Source organism: Oryctolagus cuniculus, chromosome 3 (genome assembly GCF_051225735.1).
Source record: "Oryctolagus cuniculus isolate XC-2025 breed Fujian yellow rabbit chromosome 3, ASM5122573v1, whole genome shotgun sequence".
Lineage (NCBI taxonomy): Eukaryota > Metazoa > Chordata > Mammalia > Lagomorpha > Leporidae > Oryctolagus > Oryctolagus cuniculus.
The window spans coordinates 16,498,865-16,524,820 of record NC_142869.1 but is presented as its reverse complement, the minus strand read 5'-3'; the positions used below and the strand labels follow the sequence as shown (position 1 = coordinate 16,524,820).

At 45.1% G+C, this 25,956-nt stretch overlaps 1 protein-coding gene across 3 annotated transcripts in view; it reads left to right on the top strand.

Moving 5' to 3' along the window:
• Positions 1-10,415: 10,415 nt before the first annotated feature.
• The window catches only part of ACSL3 (acyl-CoA synthetase long chain family member 3), an 84,775-nt gene continuing 69,234 nt past the window's right edge, over positions 10,416-25,956 (top strand). The window contains exon 1 of one of the 3 annotated variants that reach the window (XM_008259234.5): positions 10,416-10,658. Coding sequence is in view for 1 of the 3 variants with exons in the window: in XM_008259233.5 (XP_008257455.1) it covers positions 10,593-10,658 (66 nt within the window). In the remaining 2 variants the exon portion in view is untranslated. Of the gene's footprint in view, positions 10,659-11,719; positions 11,810-25,956 lie in introns of those variants that run through there. The other 2 variants (XM_008259233.5, XM_089328968.1) reach the window with 2 other exon arrangements.

The following is a 25,956-nucleotide window of genomic DNA, read 5'->3' as shown; positions in this document are numbered from 1 at the left end:
CAGCCACTTTGTTTTGCTATAACTTTGATCAAATTATTTAAGCAGCTTAAGGTTAAACAGCAGTGCCCAACACATACTGAGAAATGCTTATGAGTGATAATACCGATTGCTTAGTGACTGCTTTGTGCCAGGAGCTCCTCTGCAAACTGTAATTTGTATGAGTTCCTTTACTCTCCATCATCCCTAACACAAAGAATCTACCACCTCCCCACTTCACAGATGAACAAGCTGAGGCACTGAAAGAGAAAGTGACTTGCTGACAATCCCAGAGCCGTGGTAGTTCTAGAACTTATGCTCTCAATTACTAATTTATTCAATAAATTACTTAATGACTCCTCTCCTTCCTCACTTTTTCCTTTCTTCTCCCTCTCTATCCCACCTCTCCTCCCCCCTCCCTTTGTTCTTTTTCCTCTTTTATTTCCCTCCTCCTCTTCCTTTGTCATTGAGTAAAATCATGAAATAGATATGAAGACATGGAAATTTACAACCTGCTCTTTCTGATGTCTTTCAAGCACTGGATCAAGCTGTCCTGAAGGCGGAATTACTCCTGGGCTGTTTAATTTTGTAAGCTATACATTCCATTTGCCTAAGCAAGTTTAATTTGCCTTTCTATTCCTTATAACCTGAAGAGGCCCGATCAAAACACCAATAGCATAACCAAGACACAGAGAATGGAACAAGTAATTTTGCATGGGAGCATCAAAGAGTACTTGATGCGTGTGTTCAAAACCTTAAGTGACAGGGGCCAGCGCCGAGGCTCACTTGGTTAATCCTCTGCCTGCAGCGCCGGCATCCCATATGGGCACCAGGTTCTGGTCTTGGCTGCTCCTCTTCCAGTCCAGCTCTCCGCTGTGGCCCGGGAGGGCAGTGGAGGATGGCCAAGGTGCTTGGGCCTCTGCACCCTCATGAGAGACCAGGAGGAAGAACCTGGCTCCTGGCTTCGGATCGGTGCAGTGCCGGTCGTAGCAGCCATAATGGGGAGTGACCCAATGGAAGGAAGACCTTTCTGTCTCTCTCTCTCTTACTGTCTGTAACTCTACCCATAAAAAAAAAAACCTTAAGTGACAAAGCAAGATTTGATAGAACTTTAGATGCTAGGCTTAGGTTTCTTGTTATATTTATGGATACTGTAAACTGGGCAGGATTCCAAAAAAAGGCCATTCCAGTCTTTAGGATCCAAGAATATAGTCTCTGGGAGAGGTGCTCTAAAGCTGGCTATAAATATCAAACAGTTTCTCATTAAGACTTAAATGTCACCTCTCTGAATTGTCTTCCCTGACCTCCCCATCCAAAATTGTCCCTAAGTTTCCTTTCCCCGTTTAAATGCCTGAAGAGCACTTTTGGCTCTGTGTCTTCTGTAAAAATTTGTTTACTGTTTTTACTTATTTATTATAATCATCTTATCTTAGAATACAAAATCCTGAAAGATGAGAACACTTTCAGTCTTGATAAGTGTGAGATCTGTAGTGTCTAGCTCAATACTAGTCATCTGGTGGCATTTAAACATGTGTTGAATTAATGTTCAGTGAATTAGAGAACTGAATTCTGGCTTGTCTTCCAAATGTTTTGTAATGATACAGACAATAGCAGCTTAGAGAAAAGAAACAGAAAGAATGAAAGGGTTGAGCAGTTCAGGAAGGAACTCTTAAAGGAATTAATACAGATGGCTGTGGAGAAGGGATTGCTCAGGAATGACTCATTTCACAATTACATGATGACTCTTTACTCGAACAATGCAGAAAAGTTGTTGTTTATTGTCGCTGACTGCTGTATCAAAGGAGGAAACCAGTAAGAGCACTTTCCGTGAGCCAAAGGGAACACTTGAGTGCTATTAGCTTAGGGGAGTATCCCAACATATTATGGCTTTATTCAGATGCCCACCTTTGTCAAGAGAGCAGAAACTGCTGGTTGTTTATCCAATAACTACGCTCTCCTTCACGGCTTGTGCAGAACTCCGACATTAGGATGCTTCTAAGAAACTGCATTTCTGCTACCTTAGTATGTGAGGGTGTCCTGGTCAATGGCATGCATAGTGCAATGTTATGGGGAAAAAGCTGCTTAAAGGAATTCCTGAGAGTTGTAACTCCTTTATTTGCTGCTTTTCTTCCTCTCACAGGCAAGGAAAATAAGCGTTTTAGCTGAGTTCCAGCAGCTATTTTATGACTTGGAGTACAGAAATCATGAATGGCAATGAGAAGGAGGAAAGTATCTTATGTCCTTTATGATTTCATGGAGTTACAATACTGGCCCTGGACTACCAAGTTCCTGGCTCCGTTTACGTGGAATAAAAACTTTTGTATGCTTTAGCCATTATCTTGCATTCTTAGTGGCAAAACAAGTCTGGTATATCTAAGTTTTCTCTATCTTAAAAAATGCTTTTTTCATTTTTTATTTGAAAAAGCACACACACACACACAAAGAGACAGAGAGAGAAAGAGAAATAGAGAAAGAGGGAGAGGGAGAGAGAGAAAGGGAGAGACCGAGCTATCTGCTATCTGCTGATTCATTCAAACCAGAGTCCAGAATTCCATCTGGGTCTGGGTGGCAGGGACCCAAGTTCTTGAGCCATCCTCTACTACCTTCAAGGACATACATTAGCAGGAACCTATATCACAAGTGAAGAGCTGGGATTGAACCCAGGCCCCCTGATCTGGGATATGGGCATCCCAAGTGGCAACTTAATCACTGTGCCAAGTGCCCACCCCTAGGTTGTCTCTTTTAAATCAAATATATCAAACCTATTTTATAAGAGATCTTTAAAAAACTACAAACTAGTTTAAGTTTAATATAACTGTCTGAGGGGCAGGCGCTGTGGTGCAGTAGGTTAATTCCCTGGTCTGAAGCGCCAGCATCCCATATGGGTGCCGGTTTGAGACCAGGCTGCTCCACTTCCTAACTAGCTCTTTGCTATGGCCTGGGAAAGCAGTAGAAGATGGCCCAAGTCCTTGGGCCCCTGCACCCATGTGGGAGACCCAGAAGAAGCTCCTGGCTCCTGGCTCTGGATCAGCACAGCTACGGTCATTGTGGCCAATTAGGGAGTGAACCATCGGATGGGAGACCACCCCCCTCTCTCTGCCTCTGTACCTCTCTTCTCTCTGTGTAACTCTGACTTTAAAATAAATAAATAAATATCTAAAAAGAAAAATGAAAAAAATAACTGTCTGAATTCTGGGTTCTTTTTTTAAAAAGATTTATTTATGTATTTGAGAGGTAGAGTTACAGAGAGAGGGAGAGACAGAGAAAAGTTTTCCATCTGCTGGTTCCCTTGGCTGAAGCTGGGCCAATCCGAAGCCAGGAACTTCTGAGTCTCCTATGTGGGCTCAGGGGTCCAAGCACGTGGGGCATCTTCTACTGCTTTCAGCCACAACACAGAGCTGGATCAGAAGAGGAGCAGCTGGAACATGAACCGGTGCCCATATGGGATACTGGCACTTCAGGCAAAATCTTAGCCCACTATGCCACAGAACTGGCCCCTTTTCTTCTTCTTCTTTTTAATTATTTCTTTATTTGAAAGTCAGAGCTACCGAGAGAGGAACAGAGAGAGAGAGAGAAAGAGAAAGAGAGAAAGAGAGGGAGAGAGAGAGAGAGAGAGAGATGTTCCATCTGTTGATTCACTCCATAGATGGCTGAAATGGCCAGTGCTGGGCTAGGGCAGAGCTGGGAGCCAGGAGCTTCTTCCAAGTCTCCCATAACAGGGGCCCAAAAACTTGGGCCATCTTTCATTGCTTTCTGCAGGCCATTAGCAGGGAGCTGACTCAGAAATAGAGCAGCTAGGACATGAATTGGCACCCATATGAATGCAGGCTTCCCAAGCGGCAGCTTACCCAGCTTCACCACAATGCTGGCCCCTGAATTCTGGGTTCTATGCATATACACACATAAGATGGAAAGGAGGGGCCAGCGCTGTGGCTTAGCAGGTAAAGCCACCTCCTGCAGCACTGGCATCCCATATGGGTACTGGTTCGAGACCTGGCTGCTCTACTTCCAATCCAGCTCTCTGCTATGGCCTGGGAAAGCAGTAGAAGATGGCCCAAGTCCTTGGGCCCCTGCACTGGCACGGGAGACCTAGAAGAAGCTCCTGGCTCCTGGTTTCATACTGGCCCAGCTCCACCGTTGCAGCCGTTTAGGGAGTGAACCAGCAGGTGGAAGACCTCTCTATGTCTCTCTCTGCCTCTGTCTCTCTATAACTCTGACTTTCAAATAAATAAATAAATCTCAAGGAAACTCAAAAGAGTGGATAAATTACAGGAAAAATTTCAGAAGTTAATATAGAAGATTGTGTATGCAGAGGCTTATACACTAAACAACAATCAAACTCAACAACAGATTGGAAGAGACTTTTAGACATTTAAGAGTAGAAGCTCACTGCCTTAACTGGGAATTAGTATCAATCAAGGTGAACCAGGAAACCAGGAATGAAGTATGTGTGTTACTTCAAAAAGCCTCGTAATTTTAGCGTAGTTCAATGGAATTTTGATGTGAAAAGGCTGGGAACAGATCTTTTCAATATGTTTTACCATTGCCAGATCTTTCTTTGTTTCTTTTTTCTTTTTTAGATTTATTTATTTGAAAGAGTTACACACAGAGAGAAAGAGAAGCAGAGAGAGAGAGAGAGAGGTCTTCCATCTGCTGGTTCATTTCCCAGATGGCCGCAACAACTAGAGCTGAGCCCACTTGAAGCCAGGAGCCAGGAGCTTCTTCCAGGTCTCCCATGCCGATGCAGGGGTCCAAGGACTTGGGCCATCTTCTACTGCTTTCCCAGGCCATAGCAGAGAACTGGACTGGAAGTGGAGCAGCCAGGTCTCGAACCGGTGCCCATATGGGATGCTGGTGCTGCAGGAGGTGGCTTTACCTGCTAAGCCATAGTGCTGGCCCTGAGATCGTTCTTAAAATTCGGGTATCTTGTTTTGTCCTCTAAATGATAAAGAGGAGAAAACAGGAAGAAAAATGAGTAAGGGATAGAATATAGGTAATTTGCAAAAAGGTTTTAAAAGAAAAGATTTGTATCTTGGAAACAGAAAAGTAAAGAGGATTAACATATTACAAGTATTGCTGCTTGTGAAGTACTATATTATTTATTTATTTATTTATTTGACAGATAGAGTTAGACAGTGAGGGAGACAGAGAGAAAGGTCTGCCTTCCGTTGGTTCACCCCCACAAATGGCTGCTGTGCCAATCTGAAGCCAGGAGCCAGGTGCTTCCTCCTGGTCTCCCATGCAGGTGCAGGGCCCAAGCACTTGGGCCATCCTCCACTGCCTTCCGGGGCCACAGCAGAGAGCTGGACTGGAAAAGGAGCAACTGGGATTAGAACCAGGCACCCATATGGGATGCTGGCGCCACAGGCAGAGGATTAACCAAGTGAGCCACGGCACCGGCCCTGTGAAGTACTATTAAGAGGACGCTGGGGGCCTGTGTTATGTTGTAGTGATTAAACTGCCGCTTCTGATGCTGGCAACCCATGTTGGAGCTCTGGTTCAAGTCATAATTGCTCCCTGATAATGCACCTGGGAAGGCAGCAGATTATGGTCTAAGTGCTTGGGTCTCTGCCACCCAAATGGGAGACCAGCATGGAGTTCCTGGCTTCTGGCTCCTGGCTCCTATCTGGTTCAGGCCCTGTCACCTGGTCTTTGGCCTTGGCCATTCCTGGCTATAATGGCCATCTGGGGAGTGAACCTGCAGATGGATGGAAAATTCTCTCTCTTTCTGTCTCTAATTTTTTTTTTTTTTTTTTGGACAGGTAGAGTGGACAGTGAGAGAGAGAGACAGAGAGAAAGGTCTTCCTTTTCACCACCCCCCCCCCCCCCATGGCCACTGCGGCCGGCGTGCTGCGGCTGGTGCACTGCGCTGATCCGAAGCCAGGAGACAGGTGCTTCTCCTGGTCTCCCATGGAGGTGCAGGGCCCAAGGACCTGGGCCATCCTCCACTGCACTTCCGGGCCACAGCAGAGAGCTAGACAGGGACTAGAACCCGGTGTGCTGGCACTGCAGGCAAAGGATTAGCCTATTGAGCCGCGGCGCTGGCCTCTAAATCTCTTTTTGCAGCTCTGCCTTTCAAATCAATAGATCAATCATTTTTTTAAAGGAGGCTGGTCAGTTTTAATAATTAATGTAGAACAAAATCAAATCACCTTAAATGGAAGGAACTGTTTATTGGTGGAGTGTTTGTGCAATCCAGCGTTAGTCAAGGCCATAGGAGACTTTGAACCCTACAGATCTTCATACAGTCCAGAGTGGATGAGAGAGTGCCCCACTGTGAGGTCTCACCCCATGATCATCCATGCACATCCCTCCTGTAGCTGACAGCAGATTATAAAAGACTACCTAGAAAGACAGAGGACCTCCTAGAATTCCTCTCCTAACTCTTTCTTCGAAATCCAGTAACTGGAAACTTCCTTGAATATATCTCAGTTTTGTTTTTAAACAAAAGGACAGATGACACATCTGTAGCAGATGCTGTGGGTGCCCTGCACACATTCCCTTGCCCTTCTCATGCTCAGTATGTGCTGCCGACACCTGTGGCTCTCCACCCCAGGTCTTTCCCTCTACCAGTTTCTAGAGCAGTGATTCCTTCTTGCTAGGGCAGCAACACAGCTGTTCCTTCCCACTGAGCTTTGCCAGCACCACACTCTGAGGGCTCACAGCCTGTCTGATTTGTCACCATAGAATTCTGTATGACAAGTGATCCAGAACCAAGGGATCCACTTCATAGTAGTGGACTTCACAATGGGCAGATGCCTATGGGATATACTTATTATATACTTCATCATCAATAAATGTTGCCTGATAAATCTCTTAAAGGTCTTCTAACAGCCTAGCCTAACCTCCCGCTAGGCAGCCAGGGGGAGGTTCTGTTGGATCAGTGCCATATCCTTCAAAATGTGGCATGTACTTTGAACCTAAGGTCAAATTATATTGTGTCCCTAGTGGCTGGATGGAGCATTCACTCCCATACCTAGTAACTGATGTATGATTGAGCTAAATTTATCAGGGGAGTTTTTACTTGTTTTGGTGGTTGGTTTAAAAGAAGTGGGCCAACAGCATCTTGGAAGATGGAACTCTTCTCAACACATACTGATAGGTAAGGAGAAGCTGCTTTTTCTTCTGACTTTGGATTTAGTGTGTAAAGATAATGCTTGAAACACTTACAGTCATCTGGTAAACCAACGTGGACACTGAGAATGGTGAAGAGATGGAAGAAGCTGGGACTTTGATGACATTATTGAGCCTTTGAAGTTATCATGGCACTGCCTTCCTTGGGATATTTTGTTACATAAGATAACAGTGTTAGTGGGTAATTTCAGGTGATATCCATGGCAGACTTTGCTGGGTAGACTTTCCTCCATTTATTTCATCCTATGCCTTCCTCTATGTTAATGGTGCCTGTTTTCCATTAGAGAGTCCAAAAATACCTCTTTGGTACTTTCCCAGCCTTCCTTGCAGCTAGACAGGGACATGTGACCCAATTCTGGCCACTGAAATTTGTGGAGCAGTGTGTTATGAGCCTTCTGAGAAAGATATTTTTCCTTAACAAACAATGATGCTTAGGATACATGCCGCTCTTCTTTAACCAGATGCTGCTGAGTGTGTATGTGACACTGGAACTATGACTGCCATCTACGTCTATTAGTGGATGGCTTAAGGAAGAAACCTATATGAGACTGACAGAGTCAAAGACTGGAACAGCCCAGGTCTTCGGTGATAAATAGGATCTGTGCACTGAACTTGGACTTGCCCTGTCTCTTAACTTCCCTTTATTTGTGAAAACAAATGTGATTTAAAAAGTTTTGTGTTGAGTGTTTTCTCCTTAAAGCCAGAGACATCTTAACTGAAACATTTGCCACCGGCATTGCAGGCTGCAGCTTTTACCCACTTCGCCTCAGCACTGGCCCCCAATATTTATCTTTTAATTCCATTTTTCACCAGCATTTTGAAGTAACCTTGCATTACAATGGTTTGGAAAGATGTTAGTAGTATTTCATGATACAATCACACAGACTATTTCTGCGACGCCACATGAGTTTTAGAAAACCGAGTGTACAGTAACAGCCACTGAAGTTGGAGAGTGCGTAGAGACAGGGGAAAGAGGTGGTGAAACCCAGAATTGCCCAAAGTGTAATTCCCTAGGGGGAATTAACAGAGAGAAACGCAGTTCCAGGTGTCCGAAAGACAAGGAATTACTATGCCATGAGGCTGCAAATAAAGGTGTTATAGACCATTGTGGCCCAAGGCTAATCAGACTGCTCCTGGACTTTTTCAGGATTAATAATTCCCGGCATCATGTAACAACATGAAATAAGAGCTAAGGTTATCTTAACCACCTTGCTTATCTGGTAAAGGTTGGGATGACCTCTACGGTGATCTAGAAGGCAAGATGGCGGTATGTTCAAGACGGCCAAGTTATGTCAAAAAGAATCCTCCCCATATGAGATGGATCATGAGATAGTCCTGAAAATTACGAAGACATCATCCCTCAGTGTTGCTGGAATTTGGAGAAACAACAAAAAGATTGAAGGAGCTGCTGTACTCCTGCAGAGGTTTTCCTTCAGTTGATAACAGTTTCAGAATTGAATTTTTATAAAAAGAATGAAATGTCGCCAAAATCCATACCTCTCAAAAGCTCTTAGTAAAAATAGACTGCAATTTGTCTAAAACAAAAGCAACTGCGCTTTTTTCAAATTTAAGACAACAACAACAACAAACCTAGAAAGTAGAAATACTACATTTCTGTTTAGTCCAAGTGTTAAACTGCAAACAATATAACATTTGGAATTTAAGCTTCAAGGACTATTTTCCTTTAAATATAATATATGCCCATAATATATTGGTATAATATACAATTCAATGGTGTTTCCAAGTGTTTGTGGAAAAATGAAATGAAAAGGTAAGTTTATTTTGTTGGGAAAAAGTTTTGAAATCTAAGCATAAGAGAGGGATCTTCAAAAATTTCATGGAAAAAGCATTTATGAAAAACTACTAAATTCCATTTTCCATGTACTTCTTGAAGTTCCGTAATTTTTGTCTAAAAAGAGGTAACAGAGAAAGATATTGCTGGAATTGTACCACTGATGGGGAAAAAAAAATCCAACATTAGTTTTGTTCCTTTAGAAGTTACTTGGTTTTTCTGGAGGTTCTTGGTGGAACTGGAACTATTCCTTACAAAATACGCTTCCCTCTGCAGAACTGTGGCCATCTGTTCACATGAGAAAATTCTGTGTTCCCCTAATCTTCGGGGTGTACTTTTGATAGCATTTTGTGGAACCAAGGAACAAAGGAACTGCCTTATTTTCTAGTGGGAGGCCAGGTTGCCTGAGTCGGATAGCCATCCCTTTAGGAAGCTAAGTTGGCCCAGGTCTCCCTTTGCCTGTGCATCAGCGCTCCCCCTCCTTCAAGTTCTGGCGGCTCCCTGATTTTGCCATTCTTCTGGCAAGTGAGCCTGAAGCTGATTCATGAATGCCACCTTTCACCTAAAGTTCACAGAGCAGCAAAATAATATGTTGGGTTAAAAAAAAAAAAAAAAAAACGCCCTGATACTAGGTTCATGAAAGTCTCCTTTCTTACAGCACACTGCAGCTGTTGTTTCAAGCGTTTGTGTTTTGGTTTGTGTGTGTGCGCTTTGTTCTTCGATTCGTTTGGCGGCAGGCAGGCAGTCTACCTTTTTCCTCCTTCCCTAGGGTGGGCACGCTTTAAAACACACCTTTAGAGACCTAGGTAGAAGCAATAATTTGGAGTAAACTTTACCTTTTGGAGACAAACACCAAACCTGTACAGCGGGTGCATTTAGAGGAAAACGAATTATACGCTGGGCTGAGAGATGCCAAGACAAGAGGAATAATCGCGGACGTGCACTGAGGTTTTGTCTTTTCCTGTTCCACGTATTTCCAAAAGCCACTGCGTTTTGCAAAGCTCGGCATAAATTTGTGCAGGACCAGGATAACTAATGTAAGCTGGTTGGGAACGAAAAGCACCGTGCATAGTACTTCACAGCCTCTATCATGTGGAGATTCGTACTAAGACTAGGACGCTTCGTCGTTCCGCCGGGTGAGCGGCGGGGGCGGGGTGGGGGGTGGACAGAGGTGGGCTTTCCTCCCGAGGGCCGCCGTGCTCCCGACACTACCCGGCCGGCCGCTCCTCCTCCGTCTCGGCCGCAAACCCCCGCTCCCCTCCTCCGCCAGCCGCAGCCCCGTCCCGCCCCCCACCGCCCCGCCGACCCTGTCCCCGCCCCGCGCCGGCCGCGGCCAGCTCCGCTCCCCGGCTGCTCCGCAGAATGACCCTTAGTAACCCCGCCCCGCCCCGGGCCGCCTGCGCCGCGCTCCCCGGCCGGGATTCGATAGGTCCATCCCCGCACGCGCCACCGCCCGCGGGCCAATGGGCGGCGGCCTCCGTGCCTATGCAACGAGCGCCGGCCGGGGGTGCGCGTCTTGGGCGGTTCAGCTCAACAGACGCTGGTGCCGGCGCCGGAGAGCGACGCTGCGGTTGTCCCCGTGGCCGGGGTTGGGACGAGGAGGCGGCGGGCTCGACAGCGGCCGGTCGTCCCCGCGCAGTGCGGCCGCGGCGGCTGCGCCAGGGGCTCCAGGAGGCGGCGCGAGGCGTGAATGCTCTGGGGCGCAGCCGGGCCTGCGTGGGCCCGAGGCCCAGGGCACCGGGGCCCCGGCGTTGCGGTGAGTGCGGCGCCCGTTGTGGGAGCGGCGGGGGCCGTTGGGTGGCGCGGCCTCCGCGTGCGCCAGGGCTGGGCCGGAGGGGGCGTCCGGGCCTGAGGAGCCTGGGGGCCCCGCGTGCCTCAGGTCGCCGCGGAACCTGGCGCCGGGGGTGTGTGCACGCCGGCGACCCGCGGCGTTGGGGGCGGCTTCGGCGCCGGGGGCCCGGCTGACCGGAGGCTCGGGCCGGAGGGGCCCGCGTGAGCCGAGCGGCCGCAGCCTGCGGGGCGTCCCGGGGAGCGAGGATGCCGCGGCGCCCAGGGGCCGGGGGCGGCCGCTTGGTTGAGTGAGGGGCGTTCTCGCAGCGTGGGTGCGAGGCAGCGCAGCCTCGCGCCGGCACCGGCGGTGGCCGCGGAGCTGAGGAGGAATCGGCGTGGGCAGGGGCGGCCTTGGGCATCGGTTGGGGACGTTGGCGGCGGCGGCGGCGGCGGCGGGGCTGCGATGGGGACTGGTGTTTGGGGTTGGGAGTTGTAGGTTTACTTTTCCCGAGTGCGTTGTAATTACACACTAGTACGTCATGGGGCGTGTGACACTTTGAAGGGAGCGCTTGCTCGCGGCCGCCCGGTGCAGTGGACGCGCTCCGGTCCGTTTCGCAGATGAGGATCCTCGAGGCACAGATTGGACTGGTTCGCCCAGACCGTCTGGTTTTTAATAAAATGTGGTCGAAGCTATTTCATACAAGGCCCCTCGATCCATAGAAAGAACAACATCTTTAAATTTATATGGAGAAGCAGAAAGGGGAATAGGGGCTTTGTGAAAGCGGTTATTGCCGAAGCAGATGACAAATAGCTGACATTTATTGAGCCTTTATTGTATGCCACGCACTGCCCTAACAGCTTTATGCCCAGTGTCTTTTGACAGCCCTCCAGGGCGGTGTAGTTATTCCCATTTTACAGCGGGGGAAACTGAGGTTTACCCCGCGTTCACTTGCCGCAGATCCTGGCTAGAGAGGAGAGAAGCTGGCATCAGGAAGGCCTGCCTAAATCCAGAGCTCTTACCTCTGCTCGTTCGCTGTCTGCATAGTTGCCACGGTGGAACGGAGTCTGGGGGCGCAGGGGCGCTTGTAGATTGGCGACGCCTTCCAACATGGTCCTCAGCCTGTTTTGTGCCTCTAGGTGAGTTGAAGGGTGCGGCTGAGTTGCTCCTGAGGGTGTCCTGGAGGAGGGTATTGTGGGAAGACTCGCTGTGACTCCTGGTCGGCTGCAGACTTTCTCTTATCATGTGCAGTTCTCACACTTAGGGATGAGTGAAGCTTCTCTGTCACTCTGGCATGTGTTTTTGTCTTTAGACTTTGGTTTCTCTCATGTATACAGAGTGCTGGTACTATAGGAGATGCATCTTGGGTGTAGGGCAGAGTGGCCCATGGCACCTGAGAGTTGAAATGCCAAGTCATCTCGTGTCTTTGGGTCTCCGTTACCGGATCTGTAAGACATCTGACTGGATGACTTAAAGCTCTCAAATACATTCTGAGTCTAAAGTGTCCTCCTTGAAGGTAGAAAGGGAGGTTGGGAGAAAATCACTCTGCTGGGTTTGGGGTGGGTATCCCATCTTAAAGCCTTAAGATCAGTATCAGTTGCTTATGTGCCTTCCTGCTTTCTGGTGACTGGTTCATCCCTCGTTCCACAGTTGCTCCGCTGGAGCCTTTTAAGGCTTCTGTAGGTCAGGCACCGTGTTAGGTGCTAGGAATATGAGAGCTGCAGTGAACAGAATCGATGAGATCCCTGCCCTTAGGGAGCAAACAGGAAGCAAATGATCACACAGATAAATACATAATTACATGTTACAATAATGTGCAATGAAGGGAAAGTATTGTGTTAATGAAGATTCTAATCAGGATTATGACATAGGTGGAGATCTAGTCTAGGAAGCACCTTTGAATTGATATGGTGAAATTTGATTAGATGGCAACCTTTCACTTTTTTTTAATTTAGCTTTTTTTTTTTTTTTTTTTTTTTTTTTTTTCATGAGAGAAAAAGAGTGAGGAAGGGAAGGAACAGGGATGCTTTCATCCATCCTGAATGCCCAGGAACTCAATCCAGGTCTCCTGTGTGGGCGATAACCCAACAACCTGAGCTGTTCCTACTGCTTCTCAGGAGGCATTAGCAGGAGGGTGGAATCAAGAGCCACAGCCAGAGCCCAGCCCAGGCATCCTGATGGACATCTCAGCTGCTAGGCCAAACACCTGTCCCCACCTTGCATCTTGAGGCCGCCGTTAAGTGTATATAATAAAATATTTGGGGAAATTTTCAGCAAGAATACTTCTTTTCATTTCTCAGTATCTGTTCCTATCCAGAGTGTCTCTCCAGCTCACATTGCAAGTTAGGTAAATGAATAGGGAACTTTTCCAGCAGTCTTTTTTTTTTTTTTTTTTTTTTTTTTTGACAGATAGACAGTGAGAGAGACAGAGAGAAAGGTCTTCTTTCCGTTGGTTCACCCCCCACATGGCCGCTACAGCCGGCGCTGCGCCGATCCAAAGCCAGGAGCCAGGTGCTTCTTCCTGGTCTCCCACGCGGGTGCAGGCGCCCAAGTGCTTGGGCCATCCTCCACTGCCTTCCCTGGCCACAGCAGATAGCTGGACTGGAAGAGGAGCAACCGGGACTAGAAGACAGCGCCCATGTGGGTTGCCTGTGCCGCAGGTGGAGGATTAGCCAAGAGAGCCACGGTGCCGGCCTCCAGCCATCATTTTGAATGTCTTTCTTCAAGGTACTTAAAAACTTAAACATCCCCTCTAATACTTTTTCCTCCTCTGGAGATGAACAGTTAGAGAACAAGAATCTTTTATGTGAGATTTGGATTTGAAGATGAGATTTCAATTTTTTTTTTCAGGAAAGCTAGACTAAAAGTGACAATCTTTTCTAATTTTAGATAAACAGTGCCATAATTATCAAAAGTACCCATTGTTGTTTACACTTTACAGGATGATTTAACTTAAAATTCTCACATCTTAGGAAGCAAAAAGGTGTGGTCATTCTAAGCCACTGCTTCAGATACTTGGCATCCTTTGGTCCTGGCTATTTTGTACTTCCTATCTAGTTTCTTGCTAAGCGCCTAGGAGGCAGCAGATGATAGCTCAAATGCTTGAGCCCCTGCCACCCATGTGGGAGAACCAGATGGAGTTCCAGGCTCCTAGCTTCCACCTGGCTTAGCCTCAGCTGTTGCTGGCATTTGGAGAATGAATCAGCAGATGGACAATTGATATGTCTGTCTCTCTTCCCGTTCTCTGTCACTCTGCCTTTCAAATAAAATTGTAAATTATTAAAAAAATAAAGTTTTTGCCTCTTTGGAAGCAAAAAAAAAAAAAAACCCTAATGGTGCAGATTGGGAAATAAAACTGTTAAATATATAAATATTTCAGTTGAACTTGTTTGAAGCCACTATGTTCATTGCAGTACATTAAATGCCATCTGCATACAAAGCATTGTCTTTAGGTGTACTGTGGAATAAATAAGATGAACTTGACAAAAGTCCTTAACTTCGAAGAGTTCAATTAGCACTAATACTCAGAGTTAAGGTTTTCTTCCTCCCTCCCTCCCTCCCTCTCTCCCTTCCTTACTTCCTATTTGAAGATTTATATATTTGAAATGAACAGTTACAGAGAGGGAGAGACAGAGAGAGGTCTTTCATTCACTGGTTCACTCCCCAAATGGCTGCAACAGCTGGGGCTGGGCTAAGCTGAAGCCAGGAACCAGGAGCTTCTTCCAGGGACTTGACCCATCTTCCTCTGCTTTCCCAGGCACCTTGGCAGGTAGCTGTATCAGAAACAGGGCAGCCAGGACTTGAACTGGGACTCAAACCAGTGCCCATATGGGATATTGGGGATGTATGCAGCATTTAACCTGCTATACCACAATAACAGCCCCTCTTTTTTTTTTTTTTTTGAAGTACTGTTGTATGTTGGCTTTTACGAGCTTTATAGGATAAGGAGAAGTATTAAGAAAATGGAGATTTTTAACCATAAAATTGTCAGGTCATGGTGATAAATAGTATATAGGGTGGGGCTGGTGCTGTGTCCTAGCAGGTAAAGTTGCCGTTTGCAGCGCTGGCATCCCACATGGGCGCTGCTCTCACTTCCGATCCAGCTCTCTGCCATGGCCTGGGAAAGCAGTAGATGATGGCTCAAGTCCTTGGGCTCCTGCACCCACGTGGGAGACCCAGAAGAAGCTCCTGGATTTGGATCAGCACAGCTCTGGCTGTTGCAGTCAATTGGGGAGTGAACCAGCATAAGGAAGACTCACACTCACTCACTCTCTCTCTCTCTCCCCCTCCTTCCCTCCCTCTCCCCCCTCCCCCTCCCCCTTTCCCCCTCCTTTCCTCTCTGCCTCTCTGCCTCTCTCTCTGTAACTCAGACTTTCAAATAAATAAATAAATATTTTGGCCGGCGCCACGGCTCACTAGCCTAATCTTCCGCCTTGCGGCGCCGGCACACTGGGTTCTAGTCCCGGTCGGGGCGCCGGATTCTGTCCCGGTTGTCCCTCTTCCAGGCCAGCTCTCTGCTGTGGCCAGGGAGTGCAGTGGAGGATGGCCCAAGTGCTTGGGCCCTGCACCCCATGGGAGACCAGGAGAAGTACCTGGCTCCTGCCTTTGGATCAGCGTGGTGCGCCGGCCGCAGTGCGCCGGCCGCGGCGGCCATTGGAGGGTGAACCAATGGCAAAGGAAGACCTTTTTCTCTGTCTCTCTCTCTCACTGTCCACTCTGCCTGTCAAAAAAAATTTTTTTAAAAAATAGTATATGGGGTATGAGAAGAAGGTGTCAAGTGATTACTAGACTTCATACTAATGAAACTGAAGGCATGTGTGTGCTATTCACTGAGCTGGGACTTACTGGGATAAACCTTTGTTTTAAATCTGAGACAGTGTGACTTCAGATTTAGAAATGTTCAATTAGAGCTTCCTTGAGACCTCTTTTGACTTCCTGGGTTAGTACTCAAAACTGGGGTGGATTTTTACTGTTTTGGAACCCTCAATGTAGAGATGAAAGCTGAAACAGTGGGTGCAGGTGAAGATTGTCTAGAGAAACCATAGAACAAGGCTAAAAGGAGGATGACTGGGATGACAGGGGGTAGAGGAGGCTGAGCTTGCAAAGGAGACCAGGGTGGTAGCCAGGAAAATAAGAGGACAGGTGATGTGGGCGTCCCTGCAGGGCAGGTGGTCAGTACTGTGGCAAGCTCCTGTGAGAGAATTGAGAATCATTCATTGGAATCAGCAACATGGAGGTCTTTTGATGACCCTTGCAAGAAATGCTGATCTGCTGATAGGGGTGGGATGGCAGAGCAAGTGGGAGGCAAGGAAAAATGAGACATAGCAAGCTTGGGAAACTGCTTCCAAGAGTTTTGATTTCAGCATATTTACATACTGTTGGCAGGATTGATTGAGAGGGAGGGGTTGAATATAGACAAGAAAAGAATATACTCACTTGGGCAGATTTCCTGAAAGGGTGAGGGGAGATGAGATTCAAGGCAAAATGAGACGTGTGCCTCTGCTGGAAGGAGTACCACAGAGTACAGGCTTATAACCTGTGTAAATCAGTAAGTACTTTGTTTACTGTGGGGCCTTAAGCAGATTCCATAAAATTGCCAAAGATTGTTAAATTCCTAAAAAAGCACCCAAGTTTAGCTAAGTTGTGACAATCTTTCAGGAAACTTCACCACAGAAACAGCTTGTGAAGTTGATTTAATGTGTGACTTACCTTTGATTTCATCCACCTCAATAGAGTATATACCTTCATCTGACTTTTGATGATTTATTTCCCTTCTGAAAAAGAAGGCCTGGTAAATGGTAAATTTTGTGATTATTTTGCTACATGCTTATTTTTGGTTTCATAACAATGGTTTTCAGGTTACTTTTGTTTTCCTTGTTTTAAATAATTCTTGAAGTTTTAGTTTCTATTATTATTGGAGTATTTTACTTAGATACTGCTAAGTTTCCTTCTTTGAATGCTTATTTAGTGGGTTAAATCAATGTGCTGAGTTGAAGATCCTTAAATAACCTTTTGGATAAGTTGAAATCCCCTCAGATAGTTAGATAATTGTTTGTGATGATATCTGTTATAAGGATATACTCCTACAGGGACAATGAATCATTCATGTATTTGGTATCTATTTTGCAAGGCACTGAGAATCTGGAAATGATTGAGAGATAGTTGCTGCTCCCAAAGAACTCACAGTTCAGGAAAGGAAGGAAGTATATGAATAAACATTACAGTATGGTATAACAGAAGAAGGCATATGAGCAGATACTTTACAGTTTGGTGTAATCAGTACAGCAGTGGAAGCTGCTAGGAAATACAAAGTGTGAAGCAGGCACAGGGCAGGGGAGGAAATTGGGATGGGGAGCTTTGCAGAGGAGGTGGTGGCTGAGGCAGGTTTCCCAAGAGAAATTGGTTCTTTGCCAATCTTTACCTTGATTTTTGGACCAGGTGTGTGTGTATGGAACACATACAGAGATATATACACACTGAAGAGGTTATAACAGTATTGAATAATATTTTTAGAAAAATGAAAGCAAAAAGTAACAAAACTCTTGCTATCAACACTGCTGAAGAGGTGAACAGTTTCCCGTCATCCCCTGTTTAGTTGTAGTCAACTTTTTGGTTTCAGTGCTGCACTGAAGTGTATTTTTCTGAAAAAACAAACAAACAAACAAACAAACTGGTTTTTCTTTTTCTAAGGCTTTTGGGATGAGGGTAATGCCTTTATAGTATCCTGTGGTCAGGTACTGTTCTAATTTTCTTAGTCTTGTGTGATAGGTTCTTTTATCATCCTTATTCATAGATGAGGAAACTGAGGCACAGGATAGTGTAGGTGACTTGTTTGAGTTTGTGGTGGATTTTGTCCCAGGCAGTTTGGCACTGTATCTTCTCTCTTACGATGACAGTTTGGCTTGAGGTTCGTTTAAACTTCTGAAGGTATGGTTGTATCTGGAAAGGAGCTGTTTCAACATTTCGGGGCAGTGTTTAGATCTGTTTTACCACACAGGTGCTTTAACCAGCTAAGCTATGGAGCCTTGATCTATTTTAATTACACACAGTTATTACTCCAAATAAATCCCACCTCTTTGTTGTTGTTGTTTTTTTTTAATGAGTGGGAAAAATAAAAGGTAAAACAAACTAAATTGAGGGAGTTCAAGTAGAATTTTCTTCTTGACCTTGAACATAAATATTTCAGGATACATTGTCCTTTACTATTCCTTAATATGAATTAGTGTTATTACTCCTTTAGATTTCTCCTTTGGATCAGAATTTAAAGGAATTTGAAAAGCCCTAATCTGTTAACTCCAGTTTTCATTTTCTGTATGTCTCAAAACTATTTAATAACATTTAATATAATTGAAAAAACTCACTCTTGTCCTCTAAATCTTCAGTTAATCATTGCCCAGAATTTGCTGTTTATTATTCTTACGCATTTTTCTGCAGTTTTGGTTCACATAATTGTATACCATTGTATGATACTGTTTTGTGTATTGTTAACTTTATATAGATGATACTGTGTGTATTGTTATGCAGTATCTGTGTGGCTTCATCCTTTGAGTTCTATCAATAAGCGAACCTAATTTAGTTCATTCAGTTTTACTGTGGAAAATGTATTCCTTTTTAGGCTGGGTATACCTTATTTATTTCCTTTTTGTTGGTAGAGTTTAGGTTGTTTCCATATCTGTGGGGAGGTATGATTACAAGTACTATTACTCTATTATTGAATATGAGTCTTTTCCTAATTCCATTTTTGATACTATAGTTTCCCTATGCTTTTTTTTCTTTACATTTTTACATTGGCTTTGCTCTAGTCTTTTCATTGTTTGAGTCAAGGTACCTTATAGCACAAAACTACAATGAACATTTTTCCTTAAGGCTTTTTTAATGACATTTATTTTAATCATATTTTACTTTTTTTTTTTTTTTTTGACAGGCAGAGTGGACAGTGAGAGAGACAGACAGAGAGAAAGGTCTTCCTTTTGCTGTTGGTTCACCCTCCAATGGCCGCCGCTGCTGGCGTGCTGCGGCCGGCACACCGCGCTGATCCAAAGGCAGGAGCCAGGTGCTTCTCCTGGTCTCCCATGGGGTGCAGGGCCCAAGCACTTGGGCCATCCTCCACTGCACTCCCTGGCCACAGCAGAGAGCTGGCCTGGAAGAGGGGCAACCGGGACAGAATCCGGCGCCCCGACCGGGACTAGAACCCGGTGTGCCGGCGCCGCAAGGTGGAGGATTAGCCTAGTGAGCCGCGGCGACGGCCTTTAATCATATTTTACTTTTTTTAAAGTAGGAATTTTATAAGGATCTAATATTATTTTACTTTTAGTTCCATAACTGACTAAGGGTAATTCATATGTACCCTTTCTCTCAGGCAGTTTTTCTTTGTTAATGTTTTTTTGTTTTACTCATTTCTGTATTTATGTGCTTGTTTCCTTTTAAAAATTTTCCTCTATGATTATATCTTTCGCCATTGCTGCGTGCGTGTGTGTGTGTGTGTGTGTGTGTATGTAAAGGAGCCATGCTTGGAGTTAAGATGGCTTGAATTGGAATCTTGGGTCTATCTCTTATTAGCTCTGTGACCTTGGGCAGTTTATTTAACTACGGTGCTGCAGTTTCTTCATCTGAAAATAGAGATGATAATAGAATGTACGTGAAGATTGTTGTATTTATATAAGTAGTTGTATAGTCAGCACTTAAATAAATATGAACTATTTTTATTTATTTTTACAGTGTGCAATATTTTCTAAGTCTCACTCACTTTGTATTATTGCTGTCTTTTTAAAGAAGCGTTATCTTCACATAGAGAAATATACCTCAAGGACATGTTGAGTGTATCATACATAACCTCTTGTTAATGGAGGTTGGGAACAGGGAGCTTATAAACAGTAGAAAACTATAAATTGTGGGACATCATTAACTATATTTTTTATATCAACATCAGTAATTTAGGGTTTATCTTTTGCTTTTATTTCTTATAATTACATGTACAACTCATTGAAAAAGGTTGACATGGTGTACTTTCATTTATATAAATAGCAAGCGTTTACTCTTGTGATTTTTAAGTACCTTCCATCCTATGATCTTGATAATGATTCAGGTAGCATTTCTAAATAGAGGGAGCTTTAAAAAGTTCATGGAGAATATACCTTTTAATTTAAGTTTTCTATAAACTTTTTGAACCCCTTTGTATTATCGTATATTATCAAAGTTTTTTTCTTTTTCTTAAGATTTGTTTATTTATTTGAAAGACATAGTTACAGAGAGGCAAAAGCAGAGAGAAGAGTTTTCCATCCTGTGTGGTTCACTCCCCAAATGGCCGCAAAGGCTGGAGCTGGGCTCCATCCAAAGCTAGGAGCCAGGAGCTTCTTCAGGTCTCCCTTGCACTGCTTTCCCAGGCCACAGCAGAGAGCTGGATCAGAAGTGGAGCATATGGGATGCCAGCACTGCAGGCAGTGGCTTTACCTGCTGTGCTACAGCACTGACCCTATCAACCTTGTTTTGTTGAGTGGAGAAGGAACCATTGCCACACATGTGTGTAAAACTTGATATATAAATTTGAACTAGTTATTTACCCTTTCTCAGCTTTCCATTTCAATTTCTATAACGTGAAGATTTTAAAGGGCTATATTGTGAGAGGTGAGGGAGACCGTAGGTAGTTCAGGGCACATTGCTGACTCCTTATGTTAGTTACTTCCTCCATCTCTGCCTCTGATACCTCTCTCTTTTTCTCTCTCTCTCTCTCTCTCTTTTTTTTTTTTTTTAAGATTTATTTGTTTATTTTAAAGGCAAAGCTACAGGGCGGCCAAGGCGGTGGGGAGAGGGAGGGGGAGAGAGAGGAGAGAGGAGAGAGAGAATCTTCCATCAACTGGTTTACTCCCCAAATGGCTGCAATGGCCAGGGCGGGCCATGCTGAAGCCAGGAGCCAGGGGTGTCTTCCAGTTCTCCCACATGGGTGCAGGAGCCCAAGCATCTGGGCCATCCTCTGCTGCTTTCCCAGACACATTAGCAGGGAGCTGATTGGAACTTTAGCAGCTGAGACTTGGACTGGCACTCAGTGGGATGCCAGCACTGCAGGTGATGGCTTCACTTGATCTTAGCCAAAAGACCCAGAAGCAGGTGATGGCTTTATCTGCTTCGCCACGGCGCTGGTCCCTCTGTTGTCTCTTAGTTGCCTTTTATTCTGTTTTCCCTCTTCTCCATTCTATGTTTCTTCTTCCTCCTTTGTCCTTCAGAAGTGGTTTTTTTGGTAAACAGCACAGTGCTCTGAATCCAGCATGTTCAGGAATCCATTACATGAATAAAAGTATATGTCATTTATAGAGGTCTAGGAGGTATTAATTCCTGAAGGAAAAGAGCTTCCAGACTGTATGAAGGTACAGAACAAGATGTGGTAAATCTAATATGAGCAATACCAGAGGACTGAGAGGTTGGATTTGGTCCTGCTCAAAAGGAGACCTATGTTGGATTTGAAGAAAGGGTTGAGTTTGAGGAAGGTATTCAAATTGAGTCCAAGGGCAGTGGAATTTGAAAGAGCAAATTGACATATAAAATTGAGCCATCAACTATTTAGGCGGACCAAAGAAGCTGCAGGGATAAATCACATCCCATGGGGCAGCAAGGAACAGACTTAGAGGACAAAAACAATGAAAACCTTGCATTAACTTCTTGATTGATTGATTCAGTTCAGAAAGTAATTGTTGGATGAATTAAAGCAGGGCTGAGGAACATCTGGCTGGTAGACTGTATAAGGCCCATGAAATCTTTTGGTTTGTCCCTGAAAAGGAAACTGTAGGTGGGACTTGAAATTCAATAAATCAGTAGCAGGCTAACTTTTTTTTTTTTTTTAAGATTTATTTATTTATTTGAAAGTTGGAGTTATACAGAGAGAGAAAGAGAGGCAGAGAGAGTGCGAGCGGTTTTATCTGTTGGTTCACTTCCCAATTGGCCACAGTGGCCAGAGCTGTGCTGATCCAAAGCCAGGAGCCAAGAGCCTCCTCTGGGTCTTCCTACACAGGTATAGGGACCCAAGGGCCATCTTGTACTGCTTTCCCAGGCCATAGCAGAGAACTGGATAGGAAGTGGAGCAGCTGGGACTCAAACTGGCGCCCATACTTGCCTCAGTATTTTTGTTACCTGTGCCATAATTCTTTTCTTAGATGTCTTTTTATTTATTTATTTGAAAGGCAGAGTTACAGAGAGAGTGAGAAACAGGGAGAGATCTTTCATCTGCTGGTTTGTTCCCCAAATGACTGCAACAGCCAGGGGTGGGCCAGCCAAAGCCAAGAACCAGGAACTACATCCAGGTTTCCCACGTGTGTGGCAGGGGCTCAAGCTCTTGGACTGTCCTCTACTATTTCCCAGGAACTAGATCAGAAGTGGAGCAGCTGGGACTCGAACCAGCGCCCATGTAGGATGCTAGTGAAGCAGGCAGTGGCTTAACCTGTTCTGCCACAATGCTGGCCTCTTGAATAGATTTTCAAATCACCAGCATCTTGTTTATTTGAGGTCACAGATATAGAATGTTCCCTTTTCACTTCTCTGATTTTACTTGTGCAGCTTGAGTCACTGCCAAAAAAGTGATGCTGCTACTATTATGACATTTTCCCTGTTTGTTTCTGGTGACTATAATATTCACTATAGAAAGTATGATTTCATGGAAAAATCTTAAGTAACGCAAATGTTTATTTAACAGGAGGGATTCAAAATTTATAACTACCGGTGTGCCTAAGTTTATAAAGTAGATAATAGTACTAAGAAGGTTATATAATTTTTATAGACAGTAAATTTAAACATCATAGGAAGATTTTTTAGTTAAATCATTATTACAAGATTTATTTTATTTTATTTGAAAGGCAGAGTTACAGAGAGAGAGAGTGGGAGAGACAGAGAGGATCTTCTGTTGGTTTTCTCCCTAGAGGGTCACAATAGCTGGAACTAAGCCAGACTGAAACCAGGATCTAGGAACTTCTGGGTCTACTATGTGAGTGCAGGGGTGCAAGCACTTGGACTGAACTCCACTGCTTTCCAGGTGCATTAACAGGGAGCTGGGTCAGAAGTGGAGCAGCTGGGACTGGAAGCAGTGCACATCTGGGATGCTGGCACTGCCGGCCCCTACATAATTTTTTTTTTTAAGGATTATTTTTATTTATTTGAAAGGCAGAGTTACAGAGAGAGAAAGAGAGAGAGGTCTTCTATCTGCTGGTTCAATCCCCAAATTGCCACAACAACTGGGGCTGAGCCAAGCCAAAGCCATGAGCTTCTTTTGGGTCTCCCACATGGATGCTTGGGCCGTCTTCTGCTTTCCCAGGCACTTTAGTAGGGAGCTAGATTGGAAATGGAGCAGCCAGAACTTGAACTGGTGCCCACGTGGGATGTCAGTGCTGCAGGCTGGGGCTTTAACCTGCTGCGCCACAGCTCCAGCCCCAAATAATTATTGTTAACATCTACAAACCATCCATGCAATTGATGAGCTCCCACTGAAGACTGTTGGTGGACCTTGAGAATAGAGAGATGAATAAGACAGATGTGTCCCTTCCCTGGTGCATGGAGTAGGAAAGTGGACAGTAAGCACTCTCACAAATCGTTTAATTACAACTGCATTAGATGCTGTGAAGACAAAATAGGGTACTGAGAGAGTGGTAACATAGGCTTCCCTGGGATGCTTCTCTGAGGAAGTGCCACTGAACTGAACCAAGTCATGGGGGATGAGGTGGGGTGAATAGGCAGCTTTGTAGGCATAGTCTTAAAGCATTCTGAATGTGGGATGGAAACTTAGCACTGGGGAAAATCTACATGAAGGCTAGAGGGTCATGAGTTAGATAATCTGAGAGTAAATCCGACTCATTTGAGGGCCCACAGCATGCATAAGACAGAAGGTAAAATGGAGCCTTTTGGTCTCTTAAAAGCCATCTGTTGAGAGTAGGGAGGGAAGATTAGGGAATTTGGAGGTTCAGCTGTGCCAAGTAGCTAGCAATACCTATATCCAGTCAATAGGCTGGTTTGGTCCCTCAGTTACTACAAAAAGAAGTCTAAATTTATTACCACAAAATGTGGAAGCAGCTTACTTTTTCCCTTTTGTAGTTTGAGTTGTATTATTAAGAGTGTTAGAAATAAGCAAAAAATGGGGCCGCTGCTGTGGCTCACTTGGTTAATCCTCCGCCTGTGGCGCCAGCATCCCATATAGGCATTGGTTCTAGTCCTAGCTGCTCCTCTTCCAGTCCAGCTCTGTGCTGTGGCCTGGGAAGGCAGTGGAGGATGGCCCAAGTGCTTGGGTGCCTGCACCCGCGTGGGAGACCAGGAAGAAGCACCTGGCTCCTGACTTTGGATTGGCGTAGCTCCGGCCGTAGAGGCCATTTGGGGAGTGAACCAACGGAAGGAAGACCTTTCTCTGTCTCTCTCTGACTGTCTATCTGTCAAATAAATTAAAAAAATTGTAAAAAAAAAATAAGAAATAAGCAAAAAATGATCTTTAGCAGTATTAAAGCATCTGTAACACAACAACTTACCTAATTATAATTTATTGTGTTGGTTTTGATATGGATGCATATTTAGTTAGGGCCAATGAAAAAAACTTCTGTTAGATGAGATAATATTTTATGATTCTGTTGTTATGTGTTTTGAACGAAAAGATTTTAAGTAATGTCTATTCTGAAAGTTTCTTGTTTAAAAATAAACTGGCCTACTATTTCAGGTATTTTAGTATTGTTTGCATATATTTGTAGACATTTTAATGCATTTGAATATTTGCTTAAAGTTTTTCTTAAGTATAACAATATATGTTCAAAGAGAAAATTTGGAAAATACATGAAAGCATAAAGAAGAAAATAAAAATCCCAGCTAATCCTACATTCCAGTTGTAAATTTGGGCACTTTTAGTTTTGGCACCTATTTGTGTGTGTTAACAAAAGTTATATTGTGTATATTTAATGTTTGATCTCCTTTTCCTCATTTCTCATATTTTTCTTTTAATTTATTTGAAAGCCAGACAGGGCTGGCACTGTGGCGTAGCAGATAAAGCTGCTGCCTGCAGTGCCGGCTTCCCCTATGGGCACTTATTTGAGTCCCGACTGCTCCACTTCTGATCCAGCTCTCTGCTATGGCCTGGGAAAGCAGTACAAGATGGCCTGAGTCCTTGGGCCCCTGCACCCGTGTGGGACACCCAGAAGCCCTTAGCTCCTGGCTTCGGATCAGCCCAGCCCTGGCTGTTGGGGTCGATTGGGGAATGGACCAGTGGATGCAAGATCTCTCTCTCTCTCTCTCTCTCTGCCTCTCCTTCTCTCTCTGTGTAACTCTTTCAAATAAATAAATAAATCTTAAAAAAAAAAAAAAGGGCAGAGTTAGAGAAAGAGAACACGCGCTTCCATCTGCTTGTTCACTTCCCCAAATGGCTGCAACAGCTGGAATTGGGCTGATGTGAAGCCAGGATCCAGGAGCTTCTTCCAGGACTCCCATGCAGGTTCAGGGGCCCAAGCACTTGGGCTATCTTCTACTGCTCTCCCAGGCCATAGCAGAGAGCTGGATTGGAAGTGGAGCAGCCAGGACTAGAATTAGTGCCCATATAGGATGTGAGCACTGCAGGCGGCAGCTTTACCTGCTACACCAAAGCGCCGGCCTCCTATCTGACAGTATCTTTTTTTTTTTTTTTTTTTTTTGACAGGCAGAGTGGACAGTGAGAGAGAGAAACAGAGAGAAAGGTCTTCCTTTGCCGTTGGTTCACCCTCCAATGGCCGCCGCGGCTGGCGCGCTGCGGCCGGCGCACCGCGCTGATCCGATGGCAGGAGCCAGGAGCCAGGTGCTTTTCCTGGTCTCCCATGCTGGTGCAGGGCCCAAGCACCTGGGCCATCCTCCACTGCACTCCCTGACCACAGCAGAGGGCTGGCCTGGAAGAGGGGCAACCGGGACAGAATCCGGCGCCCCGACCGGGACTAGAACCCGGTGTGCCGGCGCCGCTAGGCGGAGGATTAGCCTAGTGAGCCGCGGCGCCGTCCTGACACTATCTTAAAGTGGGTATTGTGGGGGTACTGACTGGCGTAAGGTAGGAGGTCAGAGAGGAAGGGAGATCAGAGCACCTCACGTATTACTGAAGAGACTAGAGTGGTAGACAGGAGTAAGGAAGAGCTTGAGCATGGGGACCACGTTTTATAATTCTGTTTCTTTAAAATAGGGATGATGCCTGCCTTGCAGGGGACATGATGCTCTGGCATGTACATGCAATCAGTTGCTGGCGCTGGAAGAAACTGGTGGAAATTCTCTTGTTTAAAAACAGTTCATATATTTTATATACATGATTTATAATGTT